Genomic DNA, 14,952 nt, shown 5'->3' on the forward strand with positions numbered 1-14,952 from the left:
GGTTTTAGCCGAGTAAGGCGTTTGTGCCATCAACGGTCAGTCTTTTGTTTGCGTTTAGGCAAGTCGTTCTATGGTGGTGATTTTGGGCCGGATGCACGCACGGAGGTTGAGCGTTTTTCTTTCTTTCTTCTGAGTCGAATGATCAGCATGTTCTTTTCAATTTTCTGAGAAATATCCTGCTTATCGTATACCAACCACTTCATCTGATTCCTCGGTGATCTCTGACTTGACGCAACTAGTAGCATCGCTAGAAAGCAGTACCACTAGGCTCGAGCAAGCTGGGAGGGAATTGGGCTCACAACCCGGGATCCCCTGCATGTCAGCATGCACTAACTCACAGCCGCTCACACGAACACGACGAGGGAGATGATGGCTGGTCCTAGCTTCTTCCATGATGTTGATAATCCAACCAGGCACGCTCGAGCCTCTGATTTGGCCTACCCAGCAAGAAGGGAATGCACTCACGAGACCGACAATGGTTCGTCAAAGGAGAGCGCCTCTTCTCTTATCACAGACTGGCAGCAACATTGACGAATGCCGACCGTACTTCTCGATGCAGGATGCTGCAGAACGTGGGGCGCCGTATCGTTATGCAGAGATGATCGGTTTATGAAGAGAACGAGTACGAGACATTGCCATTTTCTCGTGACAGACGCCACAGCCGGTTCTAATGCGGAAGAACGAAAGATTGACTTAAAGACCTCGAACTTCAGAATTACGCCAGCCTTTTCCATTTCTCTAACCACACTACGTCGCTAACTCTTCGTTGCCGAGGTAAACCCCTTATCGTATGACTTGGAGGCTAAGTGCCTGTAAGAGTAAGCATGAGGATAGTATCCGTAGAAAGAATGGGCATACCACAGTGATCTTCAATGACGGGCAAGGGATGCCGAAGCTGCTGTGTCATTAGCGTGCAATCTCCCCGCATTTCTGTAACGCTAACTTCATGTGCAGAAAGCGGGACATTTGGAAAAGATGTCAGTGGTTTCGCGCCGTACTTCGCATCTTCGGCCAGAGCGACCCCTGGAATCCTTGGCGGCCTAAAGCCCGCCTGCTCCGGCAATGTCAAAATTCCCCATATGACGGTACTGGCCCCCAATGAGACGCTGCCATCGCCGGACCGTCTCGGCCTTCGTGTCCTGTTTGATGCTAGAACGAAGCCTTCCTCCACGTGGAAAATACCTCCGGAGCGGACCATGCGCCATCTTTGCAGATGCTGGGGGACCTGTGAGAAATGTTTCAGAGCGCTCGAGGGGTTGCAATTGTCCCATGCATGATGTTATGGTTCGGAGCACACTCTGGATATGGTTCATACATCGCTTGGCAGCTGTGTCTTCTTCGGGAGTCGGCATTTGAGGACGTGACCACGGAGTCCAAGCAATCCAGTTGCAGATGCTAGTTCGTTCACAATGGAAATAGTTCGGTTCGTTGGGCAACGCGCCGGAAACTCACGCGCCATACTAATGTCCATTCGAGCCCCCATTCTCGCCCAGTTTAGAGTTGAGTTTAAGGTGAATAGAGACAGGGCGACTCAGAGAGACACTGGAAGATGCTGCAATCCCCCATTCCATCATCTCTTGGTGGATGCGTCTTCTAGGTTAACCTATCAAAAGAGAGCCGCGCACGGTCTCCTAGATGCATCCGTCATGGCCAGGTAGGCATGTCGATCTGTTGATCCCCTGAACATTTTCCTCCTCGAGCCCCCCAGTACGCATCGCTGTCGCAGACGATTATTCACTGGCTCGCTTTCAGACGCTGAACCTATCGGTGTCCTGTCTCCATCACATCTATCCTCTTCTCCTCTTTTTGGGCGAAATTCTGCTCACGGAGCGAGCTTGACAATTGGAAAGGGACGGGAGCCGGAAGAGGAGAATGCTTGCTGGTGCGTCTTCCGGTCCCGCGGATGATGAAGAGGATCCCTCTTGTATGACTGACCCCTCACAAGACCGACGTCTGGATCTCTTCAACAAACCTACAGGCCGGCTATCAACGATGGAAGGATAAAGGCACATGAGAAGGTACCTATGGCGTCTTGGGGACCAATCGTGCCTGCTGATCCTGTGGTTTTCGGGCCAATCGGACAATCATTGTACACGACGGTGCTAATGTCAAGCTTCATAACATCGTCTACGCCCTAGGCCCTTGGCGGCCGGACCGTTTATGGTCTAATCCAGTGTCTCAACCAGCAAAGAGGGCGATGGAAAGGGGTACGAGGAGGTACCGATCCGATCCCCATTGCAAGGCTGTAGTCTCATGTCCTTCTTTCCCCACCACCCTGTCCATAATTCAGCACCTAGTATAGTCCTAGTGCCTTAGTGCCACTTCCCTTGACGACTATTTGGCGCAGACACTGCCCGGCAAATGTCAAGAGCGTGGCGTCAAGCTAGAGAAGTGGCACTATTAATTGTCACCACTTTGTGGGTTCCTGGTCTGGTCTAGTCGCCGCATCGGCTAAAGGGCTTGATTCCCGTCGCGGCCTAGACTGCCTTTACCGTTTGGGATTGCAAACAAAGCCTGCTGTTATTGCCACGGCGCTGGACAAAAGTAAATGTCTATCTGACCGAGCCAGAAAGAGTGGGCAGCGGAGTGTGTCGAGGGAGCAGATCTGCTTCCGGTGCTCGTTTGTTTTTTAAAGTATGTCCATCCCCCGAATACATTCCTGTAGCGTTTTTTTTTTTTTTTTGGTTTGGACTAGACGACATCTTATTCTTGCTCTCCTTCCATTCCTTTCTCCCTGCGTACCTACCCGGCGTCTCCAGGAACCGGGCGACGGACGGGACTGCATCTCGACGACCTTGGGTACGGTACTAATACGAACGAACTCTTCTTGGTTCAGATTTCATCGATATTCCACCATGGCGACCAGAACCGATTACCAGATTGCGTCGCTAGCCGCTGGCTTCACCATTGGCTTTGGGTTTTTGACAGTATGGGAGGCCATAAAGCAGACGAGAAGGAACCGTAATCCTCTACGAAGCATATACATTTACATGTTATGGGGTGAAATTGTTGTAAATTTCGTCATTGCAATAATCGGATGGCTTTTCTTAGATGGCGTCCTTGGACCAACGTAAGTCAAGTCATAGAGTATGTCCATAAAGGTCGCGCTAACAGAGACATCAGGGTTCCGGTCTTGTTCTTCATTCTCTTCCTATGGGTGTGGGAGATTCAGCTGTTGATGCAAATCATTATCAATCGTATTGCTATTATTGCAGAGAGTCAAGAGATCATCCAGTACATGAAATGGGGAACAGCTTTGGTCATCACTTTGATTAACATTGCCGTATTTTGCATCTGGATTCCGTCCCATCTCGACCCGCCAGCCAGCCAGACGTGAGTAATCATTCTCATCCCTCTGTCACTTTACACCTAGTCGCTAACATAGTCTTCCAAGTTACGTGATTATCAACCACTACTGGGATCGTCTTTCTAAAATCCTCATCTTGATTGTCGACGCTGGTCTCAATTGGTACTTCTTGCGCGTGGTCAAGACCCGCCTCCTGAATCAGCATGGCCTGGTCAAGTACAAGCCTCTCGTTGGCTTCAATGCCAAGCTCATGATTCTTTCAATCGCCATGGATGTAAGTTGTTTAGCGTGTGTTCTTATGGAACATGCCCAGAAGGCTGACACAGCTCTAAGGCTATGCTCATCGGTCTTATGTCGCTGCCCAACCAGGTTGTTTACGTCCAGTTCCACCCCGTCGCCTACATGGTCAAGCTTAATATCGAAATGTCCATGGCCTCCCTGATCACTCGTCTGGCCAAGGATCATGACAGTGGCTTGAGATTCAACTCACTCTCCTACCCACATGGCAACTCTGGTTGCCAACAATCCCACCAAGCCCACCTCAACGACCGAGCGCAAGGTCACCACGAAACAGGAGGCCTCAAGAGTTTCCACCAAGCTAGTATCGGCACGGTTCCCGCAGAAAGAGATTTGGAGTCGACGCACGATGGAGGAAGCGACGTTAGTCGAAAAATCAACGATGAAGTTCGGGTCGATTCGCGCAAGTCGAACCAAACCTCATCGTTTGAAGACCATGCCGCAAGCGGCAATTCGTTTTATAGAGTCGACGACGAAGACTCGTTGACGAGCAACGCTGGGCATCCTGAACCTTCAGGAAAAAAGGATTAATTGGCAATACATTCTGTCGATATGCCAATGTTTGCAAAGGAAACCAGCGGGCTTGGATTTGAAATGCGTTCATCAAGGTTGTTTTCGTTATGAATACCCCTGTGCTTTACTCACAACACCTGTTACTTCTCATGTATAATGACCCTCCGTGATAAAGGGGAAAGTCAATAAACTAGGCCTCTCACATATGACAAGAATAGATCTAAGATTCCAGTTACATTTCCTTCTTACTCTGTGAACTATGATGGCGACGGATACCTTCAGATTCTCGTGGCCTCAAAAACTTCCAAGCCAACCAGGTCGGGTGCCCACGCACTTCCAAAGGACATAAACTCGACGGTGTTAGATGCGTTGCCCTTGAAACCATCGACCTCGACGAATAAGCGTCCAGTCTCAAACCAGTTGCCGCCAGAAATGGGGAAAGCCCACCGCTTCGCACTTCCTCCATTCACAGAGATCGTCAAATTGCGGGTGTTGGACCCAAACGCCCAGGCGGAGTCGAGCGCCACGTCGTAGTTGATGAAGTCAACGCCCAGGAGCGTTTTGCCCTCTGACTTAGCCGAAATGCCCTCAAATTTGACCGCGGCCCCTGACCCAATGTTCCCCACCTTTGTGACACTCGGGAGACACTGTCCGTCCGCGCAGGTAACCTTAGAAGCCGAGCCGGTCAGTTTGGCATCAGTGGCCGTGTAATACCCGGCCGACGTTTGGACCGCCTCCGATTCTGAGAGGTCTGAAAGCACGAGCAACTTGAGCTCGTGACCACTAAGAGTTGTCTCGTAGGTGCCCGAGATGGTACCAATGTCACTTGTTGCCCAAACGTCACGGGCCTTTGCAGAGTTAATGCCCAGAACTGCGGCGAGATCGACGCTGACGGGCTGAGAGTCATTCTTCCAGTTCGCGAGGCCTACCACGAGACGAGAGCCAGAGAGTTCGCCGGCCCAGACGTCCCATTCCTCCTCCGTATAGCGGCGGATGAGTTCAGCCTGTTTGGAAAGAGAGTCTTGGTTAAGGGCAATGACTTCCTTGTTGATAAGTATAGCATGGGATGACTCCGGGATAAGTCCAGGGATTGCGGGAGAACCCAGGGTAAGGGGAGATTTGTTGATGGCCCACATGCCCATGTGAAACTTTTCCTCTACGGTTGACAAAGCGTTGAGGCCGATGCTAAGGTATTTATACCTCTATTAGACTCTCTCGATAATCGTTAAATGGGCTTGGCGCCACCTACAGCAACATATCCATGTCAGGGAAAGCACCCGGGCCGGTGTGCTTGTAAAAGGGAACGACTTGGTTGGTAATGCGCCAAATACTGCGCCAACCGTTGTAGATGTCGTTGCTGATTCTCCAGCTGTTGCCCCCAATCTTCGGTGCCCTGTTATAAAGGTCAGTATTTCGTTTGTGGTAATTAAGGAGCAGCGGGCGTAAAGGATGACATACCAGATACCCAGATCAGTTCCGGTACCCCATTGGCAAACCTGATAGAGGATGTCGCGATCGGTCGTGTTCAGCGCATCGGCCATTGTCTCGAAACGATCCGGAGAAACGGCTTTTGGGTGGACATAGTCTACCATGACATCGGGCTCCACGGCATAACAATTGTCATATCTGGGCGAACTATCAGCACATGTAGATAACGAGACAAGGTTCTGACCATACTTGAGGGAGTCTGCGCCCCACTCGGCGAATGATTTGGCATCAGTGAACTCGTGGTCTGTCCAATAATAGTTAGCCGACTAGACAGCACTGACTTTTGCTCACTCACTCAGAGAGGCAGGCTGGTCTGTAGAGCCGCACTGAAAGTAGCCACCGCCAGAGTAGACCCCAAACTTCAGGCCGAGATTGTGGATATAATCACCAAGCCCCTTGCCGCCGCCGGATGGAAACAGCTCCGGGTTCCACACGAGCTGCCCATCGGCTGCCCGTTCCGTAGCCGGCCACCCGCAGTCCGTTGTGACGGTGGTGTATCCAGCCTCGGCAAGACCTGTGTCGACCAATGCATGCGCGTTCTCTTTGATGATGGTTTCATTTGGGTAGCAGTTGTAATAGTTGTAACTGTTCCATCCCATTTGAGGTGTCGGCGTCTTGTACGTCTTGGCCAAGGCGCGGCCGGCGAGAACCGTCAATAGAGTAACCGCAGTGGAAGCCATGGCTAGAGTGCTGAGGGCTTAAAAGTTTTGTGTCGCAATCACCACACCTCTCAATGGCAATCGCTCATAACTGTTCGGCTAATTATTTCATCTTCATCTTATAGCTCCATCCGCCCAAATGCCAGGTCACGCAGTACTACCTCGCCCCCACAACCCCATACGCCCGGCCCCGTCTTCCCCGGGGATGAGCTGTTCACTAAGGCTCAAGTGAGGTCATCACGACTCTACGCGCACCATTGAAATAATGTTCCGGCACTGCTAAGCTCCCCGCTTGTCGCCCAACGGGAAACGCATGAGAAAGCGGGCGGCTTGAGGGGTCAGAACGCGGGGAAGCCGTCGGTCGACTAATCTTGTCGGGGTAAGGGCCCCGTCGAGACCCTCGCAACCACTCGCAGGCGAGCGCTTATAGAATACGATGCAACGTCAGTGATCAAACAGTACGTTGGGCCCCGCACCGAATTATAGGCAAAGTGTAACGAACCTAAACTTGTTTTATCGACCGGTTATGACTTTGCTTTCCCGCAGCGCAGTAGCAATCCTGTTCGAATAATAACAGGGATTACTTACATGAGCAATAGGATCTGATAGAAATCACTATAGACTAAATTTACAAGGTTGATACGAACGACGTACCCGAATGCAATCTAACTTCCTTGATATGCTATTTATGACAGAAGTTTGTACAATATAGGTTACTTGATATGCGCGAGTTACACTTCCCCAACTGTGTATACTGGGAACTTCGTTGTTGATCTACACCCATTTTAGACCAATACCAAGACTCGCCAATCCCAAGTTTTTAACCATGACAGCTTCGGCGTTTCTATTCTAGCATAACCTACCCTCTCATACGCGGTCTCGGGCTCATCCTGTGTTTGTTGAAGAACTAAACAAAGTGCCGCAGAGTTCGACCATTCTGCGCCCTCCTCCATATCGTCATCAGTGTGGACCAGCATTAAGGTGTATTTTTCTTCGTAAACAAGGCTGAGGTCTGCCTCCCAATTTGTCTCGTTACCCGGACCTGTTATTATTGAAACCATGAAGTCGGTTCCGTCTGTGGTGACTCGAAACAGACTAGGAGAGCCCATGTACGTACTGACTTCGGCTCCCACAGGCTCATCGAACCATGCTATCCCAATTTGATTGCTGTCTCCATAACTGTTTACAACTTGGCGACTACGAGCAAATGGCTTAGTTAAAGCCTTGAGAATGAGCCTCGCGGAATGAATCTCGCCGTAGGGATTATCAGGGGCTCTTAAAATGGCATTATGTTCCAGTAGCTGTGCACTCGATGAGCTTGATGCCAGAGCTCTCGACTCTTCAAAAACAAACATGTCGTCAGTGACAGCCCAGGACCATGAAGGCGCGCGATATGGCCGGACCTGATGCTGGCAGGACTTCATCTCAGCATGCCAAAGTAGCCCCCTCCTGAAGTCTGCAGTCCAGAGACCGGCTACGTAGTCTCCCCAATGGCTTGGTGTAGACGTTGCGCAAGGCCCGAGAAAGCAGGGAGTTTATCGGACGCATAAGTTAGTCTTCTTGCACTGTAAGCATTTAAGAGCTCGTAATAATCGCTGAGAACAACCGTTATGTCCGGGAGTGTTGTTGGCCGGCTTAAAACATCGGCATGAATGACTTTCGTCAGCTCGGTGTAAGAGGTTTGCGGCGATTTGTTGCCAGACGGCAGGCCATCTGGCGACTTAAATTCCTGAGGGCACCTCCAGTAGACCATGTCTTTTCCGTAAAGAATATGTCTTGGTGATAACAAGTACTCTTGGAGGGTCCAGCCACGCGTTGTCAACGCACTATTTCTGTCCAGACCCCGAAGGTCTTCTTCGTTGGGATCTTTACGGCGAACGCGAATCTGTTGCTCTCTCTTAACGTCTTTGAAAACCCTAAGAGTGACAAGTTCCTTTGATGATGGGGGCGTTGAGCCTGTTTTGAGAATTCCTTCTCTACTTCCTACCGACGTCATAGCTGAAATCGTGACTAGAGAGTTACGGTAGACCGAGCCCATCTTCTTTGATTCTGTCTCCCAATCGGTCTGCGAATCCTGTTGAATACATAGAGAGTCTATCCATAAGAAGCGAAGGCCAAGCTCGCGCGTTATTGCGATTGCATCGCGGAAGTTTGCAGGCAATTCGGGAATGCTGATGCGGTCATGGAACGCAACCAGAGTATCAGTCGTCAAAAGAGGAGAGATCGCACCGCCCCAACAGTGACTCAGAGCCACATAATCGGCTTTCCTCCCCTTTGTCGCGATCAAGCGAGCACTTTTCGGATGAGAACAGCCTCCAACATCTATGACTCTGGTAGGAAGCTCATGGACTTGGTGGGAAAGACAGCTGGTATGCGAATTTCGGCAGTCTGACATCCATCGTCTCGTAAGGTCATGGTTTGTGGGAGACCCGAGGTCTGGGTCCACCTCGTAGCGACCAATCCTGCACCCTTCAAGGCGCACTGCATCATCTGTCAAGAACATTCAGTCAGGTTTAAATTTGCACCGACTTCATGATATTGGGTCATCGAGTGGTTTGGCTACTCACCTCTGGGGGCACTCATGGTGAGCTTCAGAACAGGGCATCCCCATATTCCAAACCCATCTTCGTCTTCAGCATGTGAGTGTCCAACTTGGACCATAATCTCGTCGAAAACCTGGACATCTTTTACAGGCTGCCAGCTATATAGATGCGTGGCATTGATCGCAAGTTTGATGTCCGATACCTCAAGGCGTTTTGCAATGGAATACATTGTCTGCATTTCACCTTTCTGTGAGGTATGTGGGGCATCATCCCATTTGCTTGGCCAATCTAAAGGTTCTCCGGATCCAGGCGTACGGTTGAAGCAATCAAGAATGAGCCAGCAAAGATCGCATCCATCATGGGCGGCCTGTTCCAGTGAATCGAACGATGCGTGGTGTTCATAGTACGCCTCTTTGGGGAACTCTTGTGCCTGGAATTCCCTCTTGGCAAGCTCGACCAACTTTTCGACTGTGAGATCGATGCAGCGAATGCATCGTGATGACATCTTGGAGATGGTGTTGTTGCCAATCTTTCAGCCTCTGGCAGCGTTTTGCCCTTCGACAACCCTGAGAATATGACGAGAGGCTGGTTAATTGCTATTACTTGGCGAAGTGCGGAGATGCCATGGCGCGTGATCCAACATTATTGTGGAGACCGCGTTTATATGTTAAGACACGGCCCCATGTCCTACCAGAAGGAGCGCAACAACGAGTCCTTTCCAGTTTAGCCAGCTTTTGTCAGTTTTTTCTTCTCCCCCCTCCTTTTGGGGTTTCGTTCTGGTGTCATTTCCCACTATGCTCAAGTCACAGTCACGTTATTGAGGCTCAGAAATGATGATAGCAAGACCTTTCTCGATCCAGGGACCTTGGGGTTATCAGCCAGGCGCTCTACCCCTAAGTTACCATGCTTCTCATGGAGTTATTGCGGATTGTGTTTACGGATATAGAAACATTCGCACAGCATTTTGCTAGCTGTTCAAGCTAAAAGATTTTACATAACTCGTGAAAGAGGTGTGCACTTCTCAAGTTGTTCAGTTAAGGGATTATGAATTCTCTGCGAAATATCGATGTCTCTGGCAGGACAAATTGGCCTCAAAGCTCCCGCTAAGATTGTACGAATACACATTTACTTGCTTTCAGCCGCCTTCGCATATTGTTCTCCAAAAGCACCGTACCAGCGGTCAATGACCTCCCCGGCCATGCCTGGCCCAATGGTCTCATCTCCATTCTCCAACTTGCTGGAGACTTCCTCTATAAACTCATTAACGCTGAGAGCGTTAGGGTTGTTCTCTTTTTTGTTGTCATTGGGGTCTGATCTCTCGCGGTGCAAGTCTGTGGCAACCGTCGGCGGCGCAATCTCTACCACTCTGACTTTTGATCCACCGTTCTTCAGCTGCGTGCGGAGATTCATACTCCAGAAATGCAGCCAAGCTTTGGTCCCGTTGTAAACGGGATTGATGATGGAGAATGGGATAAAGCCGAGGACACTCGAAACGTTGATGATAAGAGCGGACTTCTTGGTCTGCAAGTGAGGTAGCAAGCCCAGGGCTAGGTGCATCGGGCCACGAATGTTGATATTGATCTCTTGATCCGCCTTTGAGAGAAACTCGTCGTCCTTCAAGATCTCGAGAGGTCGTTGGACACCGGCGTTGTTGACCAGACAGTCCAGTTCGGGATGGTCTTCGGTGATGCGCTTAACGAAGTCCGGGATTGTATGGACCTCGCCGGTATCAAGGACATAATACCCGGCGGCTCCAATTTCCTTCGTTGTCTCTTGGAGCTTAGACTCTGTCCGTCCAACAATCAAAACCTTCTTGCCCTTTGAGATGAAGTGTTGGGCCATCGCTTTGCCAATGCCTCCGGCGCCGCCGGTGATGACGGCGCACTCAAAGCCCAAATTATCTCTAGAGGGTGCCATTTTTGTAACGATTGGATTATTATGTAAACTTATTGCTTGAAGGTTATGGAGGCAATTTGGGATGTCTTCGTTAGGAAAAGATAAAGTAGAAAAGTCGTCGTCGGTTATATGCGATATAGCCGATCTAGGACTTCACATGCTTGAAGCTTCCGGTCTTTGGAGCCGCGAACCACAAAGGGGATTGATTACACACACTCAGTGGAGTCCTAAACTCCACGCTCAGGTGGTGGTGATGCCGATTTGCTGTCATCCACTAATTCCAAATTTTTGGAGTGATGACGCTAAGTCTTACTATGACGACGTCATTGTGGACTAGTTAATTATGTCAAGGCCACATTGAAGATGGTCTCGACGTTGTGCCATAAACTACTTAGCTTACCCGTTCTAGAAACACCACTTTATCGACCGCAGGATAATGTTACAACTCTGATGTACTTTTCTTGTTCCTGAAAAGACTTCAAGCTGCTTGTTGTTAATTGCACATACACATTGCCCACTCAGTGGCCACTCAGTGGTCCGTTTCACTGGAAAACACATTTGATAATTACGTTGGAATGTCGCGAGGAGCAATCAACAGGCAATTGTCAACCATGGTAGACGTATCAGACGCAGCCGCTTACGACCTCGCAGCCACTCCATTGCTCCAGACCTTTTAGCTTTCAGCGCTTACACTAATCTAAAATGCTGTCATCCCTCCTTAGATTTGCAACATAAACAAATCTTTCATAAACACAAACCACCTTCAGCTCTAGCTCAGTATTCAATTCCACAGAATAATCCATATCCCTATGAGTCTACGTAAATTACGATGCATCAGACTATAGGGGCTTCCTGCCGTAGACCGACCAACTAGCGAGGATTAGATCAGGTGAGTGCTTGATGTGACATTGGTAACTTACATGGACAAATAAGCATGTATGTATCTGTCCGAGAACTCTTTGCGACATTGGGCCATGAAGACTAAGACTTCTTCTCGGGTCCATCCGTGAGCTCTGGTCAAATTTGCCATACACACGGCATCCCATCCAGACGAAATATTATCGTTCGACCAGCTTCCAATCTCTTTGAACCTGGGGTCTAATGGCCAGTCGTTTGTCGGCCACTTGTATTGTTGCATAACAACGTCAACAAAGCCTGCCTTGATTAATACGGATTTGAGTTCCTTCATTGGCTTAAAAGGACGCCCAAACATCTCGGAGGCCTCTTGAAGTAACTGAACAGACTTCGAGATTGCGGAATCAGCTCTCAAAGTCCCATCATCTGAGCATGGTGCGATATCGCACTCATTGAGCTCTAGGTATCCTCCTGGGGACAAGTTGCTGTTGCAAGTGATGAAGTTAAGCAGAGGTGGCGAAGAGAGTGAAGTTCTAGAGGGAAAAAATGGAGACATACTTGAAACATTTCTTGACATAAGCGTCCCAGTCGGCAATATTGGAGTTCATCATTCGGCTATGTATGTAGTCGAAAGGCTTCTCGTAGGTCCATGGTTCTTCGATATCGTCAATCTCAAAGATGACGTTGGAAGGCGTACTATTGCTTTGATTAGCGATTGTCTTCTCCAAAGTCGTTACTAGCTTTTCGCATTGCGGGGTGGCATCCTACAATTCGGGCTGAATAGGAGAAAGATCGACACCAAGGACCTGGCAAGTGTCAGGATTCTGTTGGGCATTTGGGTCCAGGAGACTCTGTACCTCAGTTTCGGGATGTTCATCGCCATATTCAATTGCCCAAAGTCCCGTACCACATCCTAGGTCTAGTACGCGTTTAACTTTGGCATCCTCTTCAATGGGCGGCGCATTGCCCAGCCGGCCCTCAAATGTAAGTCTAAAGAGATGGTGTTGCAAATCTATCTTTTCATCAGTTCAGCAAACGATTAGAGCTCGGCAAAGGAGGTGAATTCCCACCTAGTCGGTCTATTTCTACTGCATCGTTCGGCAACATGTATTCTTGGAAGTTTCTGGGTCAGTCTTTTGTTTGGCATGAATAATCAGTAACCTAGAGCGAAAGAGTGAACATACTCCCGTCCTTATATCGGTGGTAGGTTCTTCCATTCTCAAACCTGTGGTCAAGAATGGAGCTTGACACACTTGTAGTAGACGATGCTATACTCTAGAAGAGCGTCAGATGGGATCCAAACACAGGTAATGAGACAGAGCGAATATTTATTTCTCTTACACTACCTATGTCTGAAATATCATCGCGGTGATCCTTTATGAAGAAGTCAGTTACTTCGAAATGACACAGTCAGCCATGGGTTTATCTGCTCACCTCTTCCGCAATGATCTCAATTTCTCGGTCAACCCTGTCGGGGTTAACGTCGCTATGAACAGCTTGTGCCATGTTGGGGGCAACGAGTTGCTTTGTTCACTCAACGATTGGGTATGTCACGGCCGAGTTCGATTTGGTGTTCCTTCTACGCGAGGATTCTAAGACAAAGCTCTAGAGAGGTAACAACTTTGAAAGGATACCACGGCATATTTCTAGACGAGGGCTGGCCGAATGCCCCTCACTTCGACACATGTAGGGTTGGAGGGTGTTATCTGTAGCGAAGCCAATGGCAGGTGCCTTGTGGATACGGTATTTCTGTATCGGGTTTGTAGAGGCTAGGCGCCAGTTGATCATTACACGGGTCTCTCGTTCAATTGGAAACAGCCTTCCTTATCCCCTCTCGGAATTTTGCGCCCTGTACAGAAGGTGTCTTTCCTCCAAGAGCACATGTACGGGGATTCCCGCCCGATCAAGTTCAAATCCCTGTTAGACCCAGCCGGTTGCATTAGGAGAAACAATATTATGCAACTGATTTCCAAACGAGACCCGATCCTTAGACTCCCATGGTGCCCTTGCTTGTCGAGTGCCGGGTAACTCGCTAAATCTTCCGCCGAGGGCGGAGCGAAAATAGAAGAGGCCAATCAGCAATAGGATCGGGGGGATAAACGGCTGGTTGGTTGTTCAACAAACTACTATGTTACATTTCTATCAAGGATTCTGCATTAACAGGGATATGGGTGGGGTCAGAGAGCAAGCAAGTGTATTCGGTTGAAGCAAATCAGCTTCCACAAATCTGTAACAATTATTTAGACAGTTTCCCAACTATCGACCTGCCTACATTAGGGCATGGCTGTGTGTAAGGTTTTACTATAACCTGGCCTACTTATTTAGAGATGGCACTTTGTGTCTATTTCCATTTATGTAGGCGCGCAAACAAGAGAGTCGTCTTTGAACGGATGCTAGGCTGATTATTTCTTCTGAGTAAATTTGTAAAACGTAGGCAGAGAACCAGAGAAGACTACCGGCCCTACCTCAGTGTGTCTATCTACTTTGGACCGGAATTTTTCACAAACGGACATGACTGCAGAATTGAACGCTTTGCTTCTGCGTCGTTTGTGTTTCTTGTAGAGAGGTGAGCTGGCTAAAGCTAAGTCAGCTTCAGAAACGTTCAACCCAGCTAGGCTTCCAATGTTCCCATGACTTCAGCGATCTGTTCTGGAAACCTGAGTTGACCTGCCAACAGAATCTGCAAAAACAGGGTGGACTGATGGTTTAGCTGGTTATCACTTGAGTCTAAGCGCTCGAGCAAGCTGCCATGCGTAACTCACCTCTTCGACTCAAGGTCCTTAGATCAAGTCCTGGCTAGACCACATAATGGGCGATTGGTTTAGTGGTATTATGACCGCTTAGCATGACAAAAAAACTCGGCGCAACACCTCGACAGAAGCCACACCAGGTGATGCTGCTTGGCGTTCTCGTAACACGTGCTGGAAGCCGTGTCATTGTCGATCAGCTGGATGGCCTCGTCGTAGAAGAGTATGAACCTTTTCTGCTTGCGGTCAGACAGAATATCAAGCTTCTTAGCCAAACACTAGACAATATCGCAAAGCCTGGCGTAGACAACACGGGTAGGGACTTAACCGCATGTTGCTACGTGAGGCGATAGACTTTCTGAGTACTTAGACGACAAGCCGACGTGCCTTAATAGAACCTAAGCTTCTCTTTTATCCAAAGCACCAGCTTGTTCGTCTTATTAATAGAAACTAAGTATACAAAGTGCTTATACTTGAAGCTACGCAACGATATATATCAATAACGGCACCACTGGCGTCAGCAGGCAACTTGTACCTGGTTTAGCTGTAGGTCTAGTACTGATTCAGAACGCAGTCCTGGTCCCACTAGGTCTTTTTGACGTGCGGCCGGAATCCCGCAGCGAAATTTTCGAGCTAGACGAGCTCGG

At 49.1% G+C, this 14,952-nt stretch overlaps 3 protein-coding genes across 3 annotated transcripts; 1 reads left to right on the forward strand and 2 right to left on the reverse strand.

Annotated features, from left to right (window-relative positions):
- Window positions 1-2,855: 2,855 nt before the first annotated feature.
- ColSpa_01659 (uncharacterized protein) lies at window positions 2,856-4,135 on the forward strand (the record flags this gene model as incomplete). The annotated part of the gene is made up of 4 exons (XM_049267871.1): window positions 2,856-3,070; window positions 3,124-3,333; window positions 3,395-3,581; window positions 3,641-4,135. 4 exons carry the CDS (start codon window positions 2,856-2,858, stop codon window positions 4,133-4,135), a joined length of 1,107 nt encoding a protein of 368 aa, XP_049123828.1.
- Window positions 4,136-4,395: 260 nt separating this feature from the next.
- ColSpa_01660 (alpha-galactosidase D) lies at window positions 4,396-6,285 on the reverse strand (the record flags this gene model as incomplete). The annotated part of the gene is made up of 4 exons (XM_049267872.1): window positions 4,396-5,302; window positions 5,367-5,510; window positions 5,576-5,849; window positions 5,901-6,285. 4 exons carry the CDS (start codon window positions 6,283-6,285, stop codon window positions 4,396-4,398), a joined length of 1,710 nt encoding a protein of 569 aa, XP_049123829.1.
- A 3,647-nt stretch (window positions 6,286-9,932) lies between these two features.
- Window positions 9,933-10,724, reverse strand: ColSpa_01661 (putative oxidoreductase DltE; the record flags this gene model as incomplete). The annotated part of the gene is made up of 1 exon (XM_049267873.1): window positions 9,933-10,724. One exon carries the CDS (start codon window positions 10,722-10,724, stop codon window positions 9,933-9,935), a length of 792 nt encoding a protein of 263 aa, XP_049123830.1.
- Between the last annotated feature and the right edge of the window lie 4,228 nt (window positions 10,725-14,952).

Source organism: Colletotrichum spaethianum (genome assembly GCF_022836535.1).
Source record: "Colletotrichum spaethianum MAFF 239500 DNA, contig03, whole genome shotgun sequence".
Taxonomy (NCBI): domain Eukaryota; kingdom Fungi; phylum Ascomycota; class Sordariomycetes; order Glomerellales; family Glomerellaceae; genus Colletotrichum; species Colletotrichum spaethianum.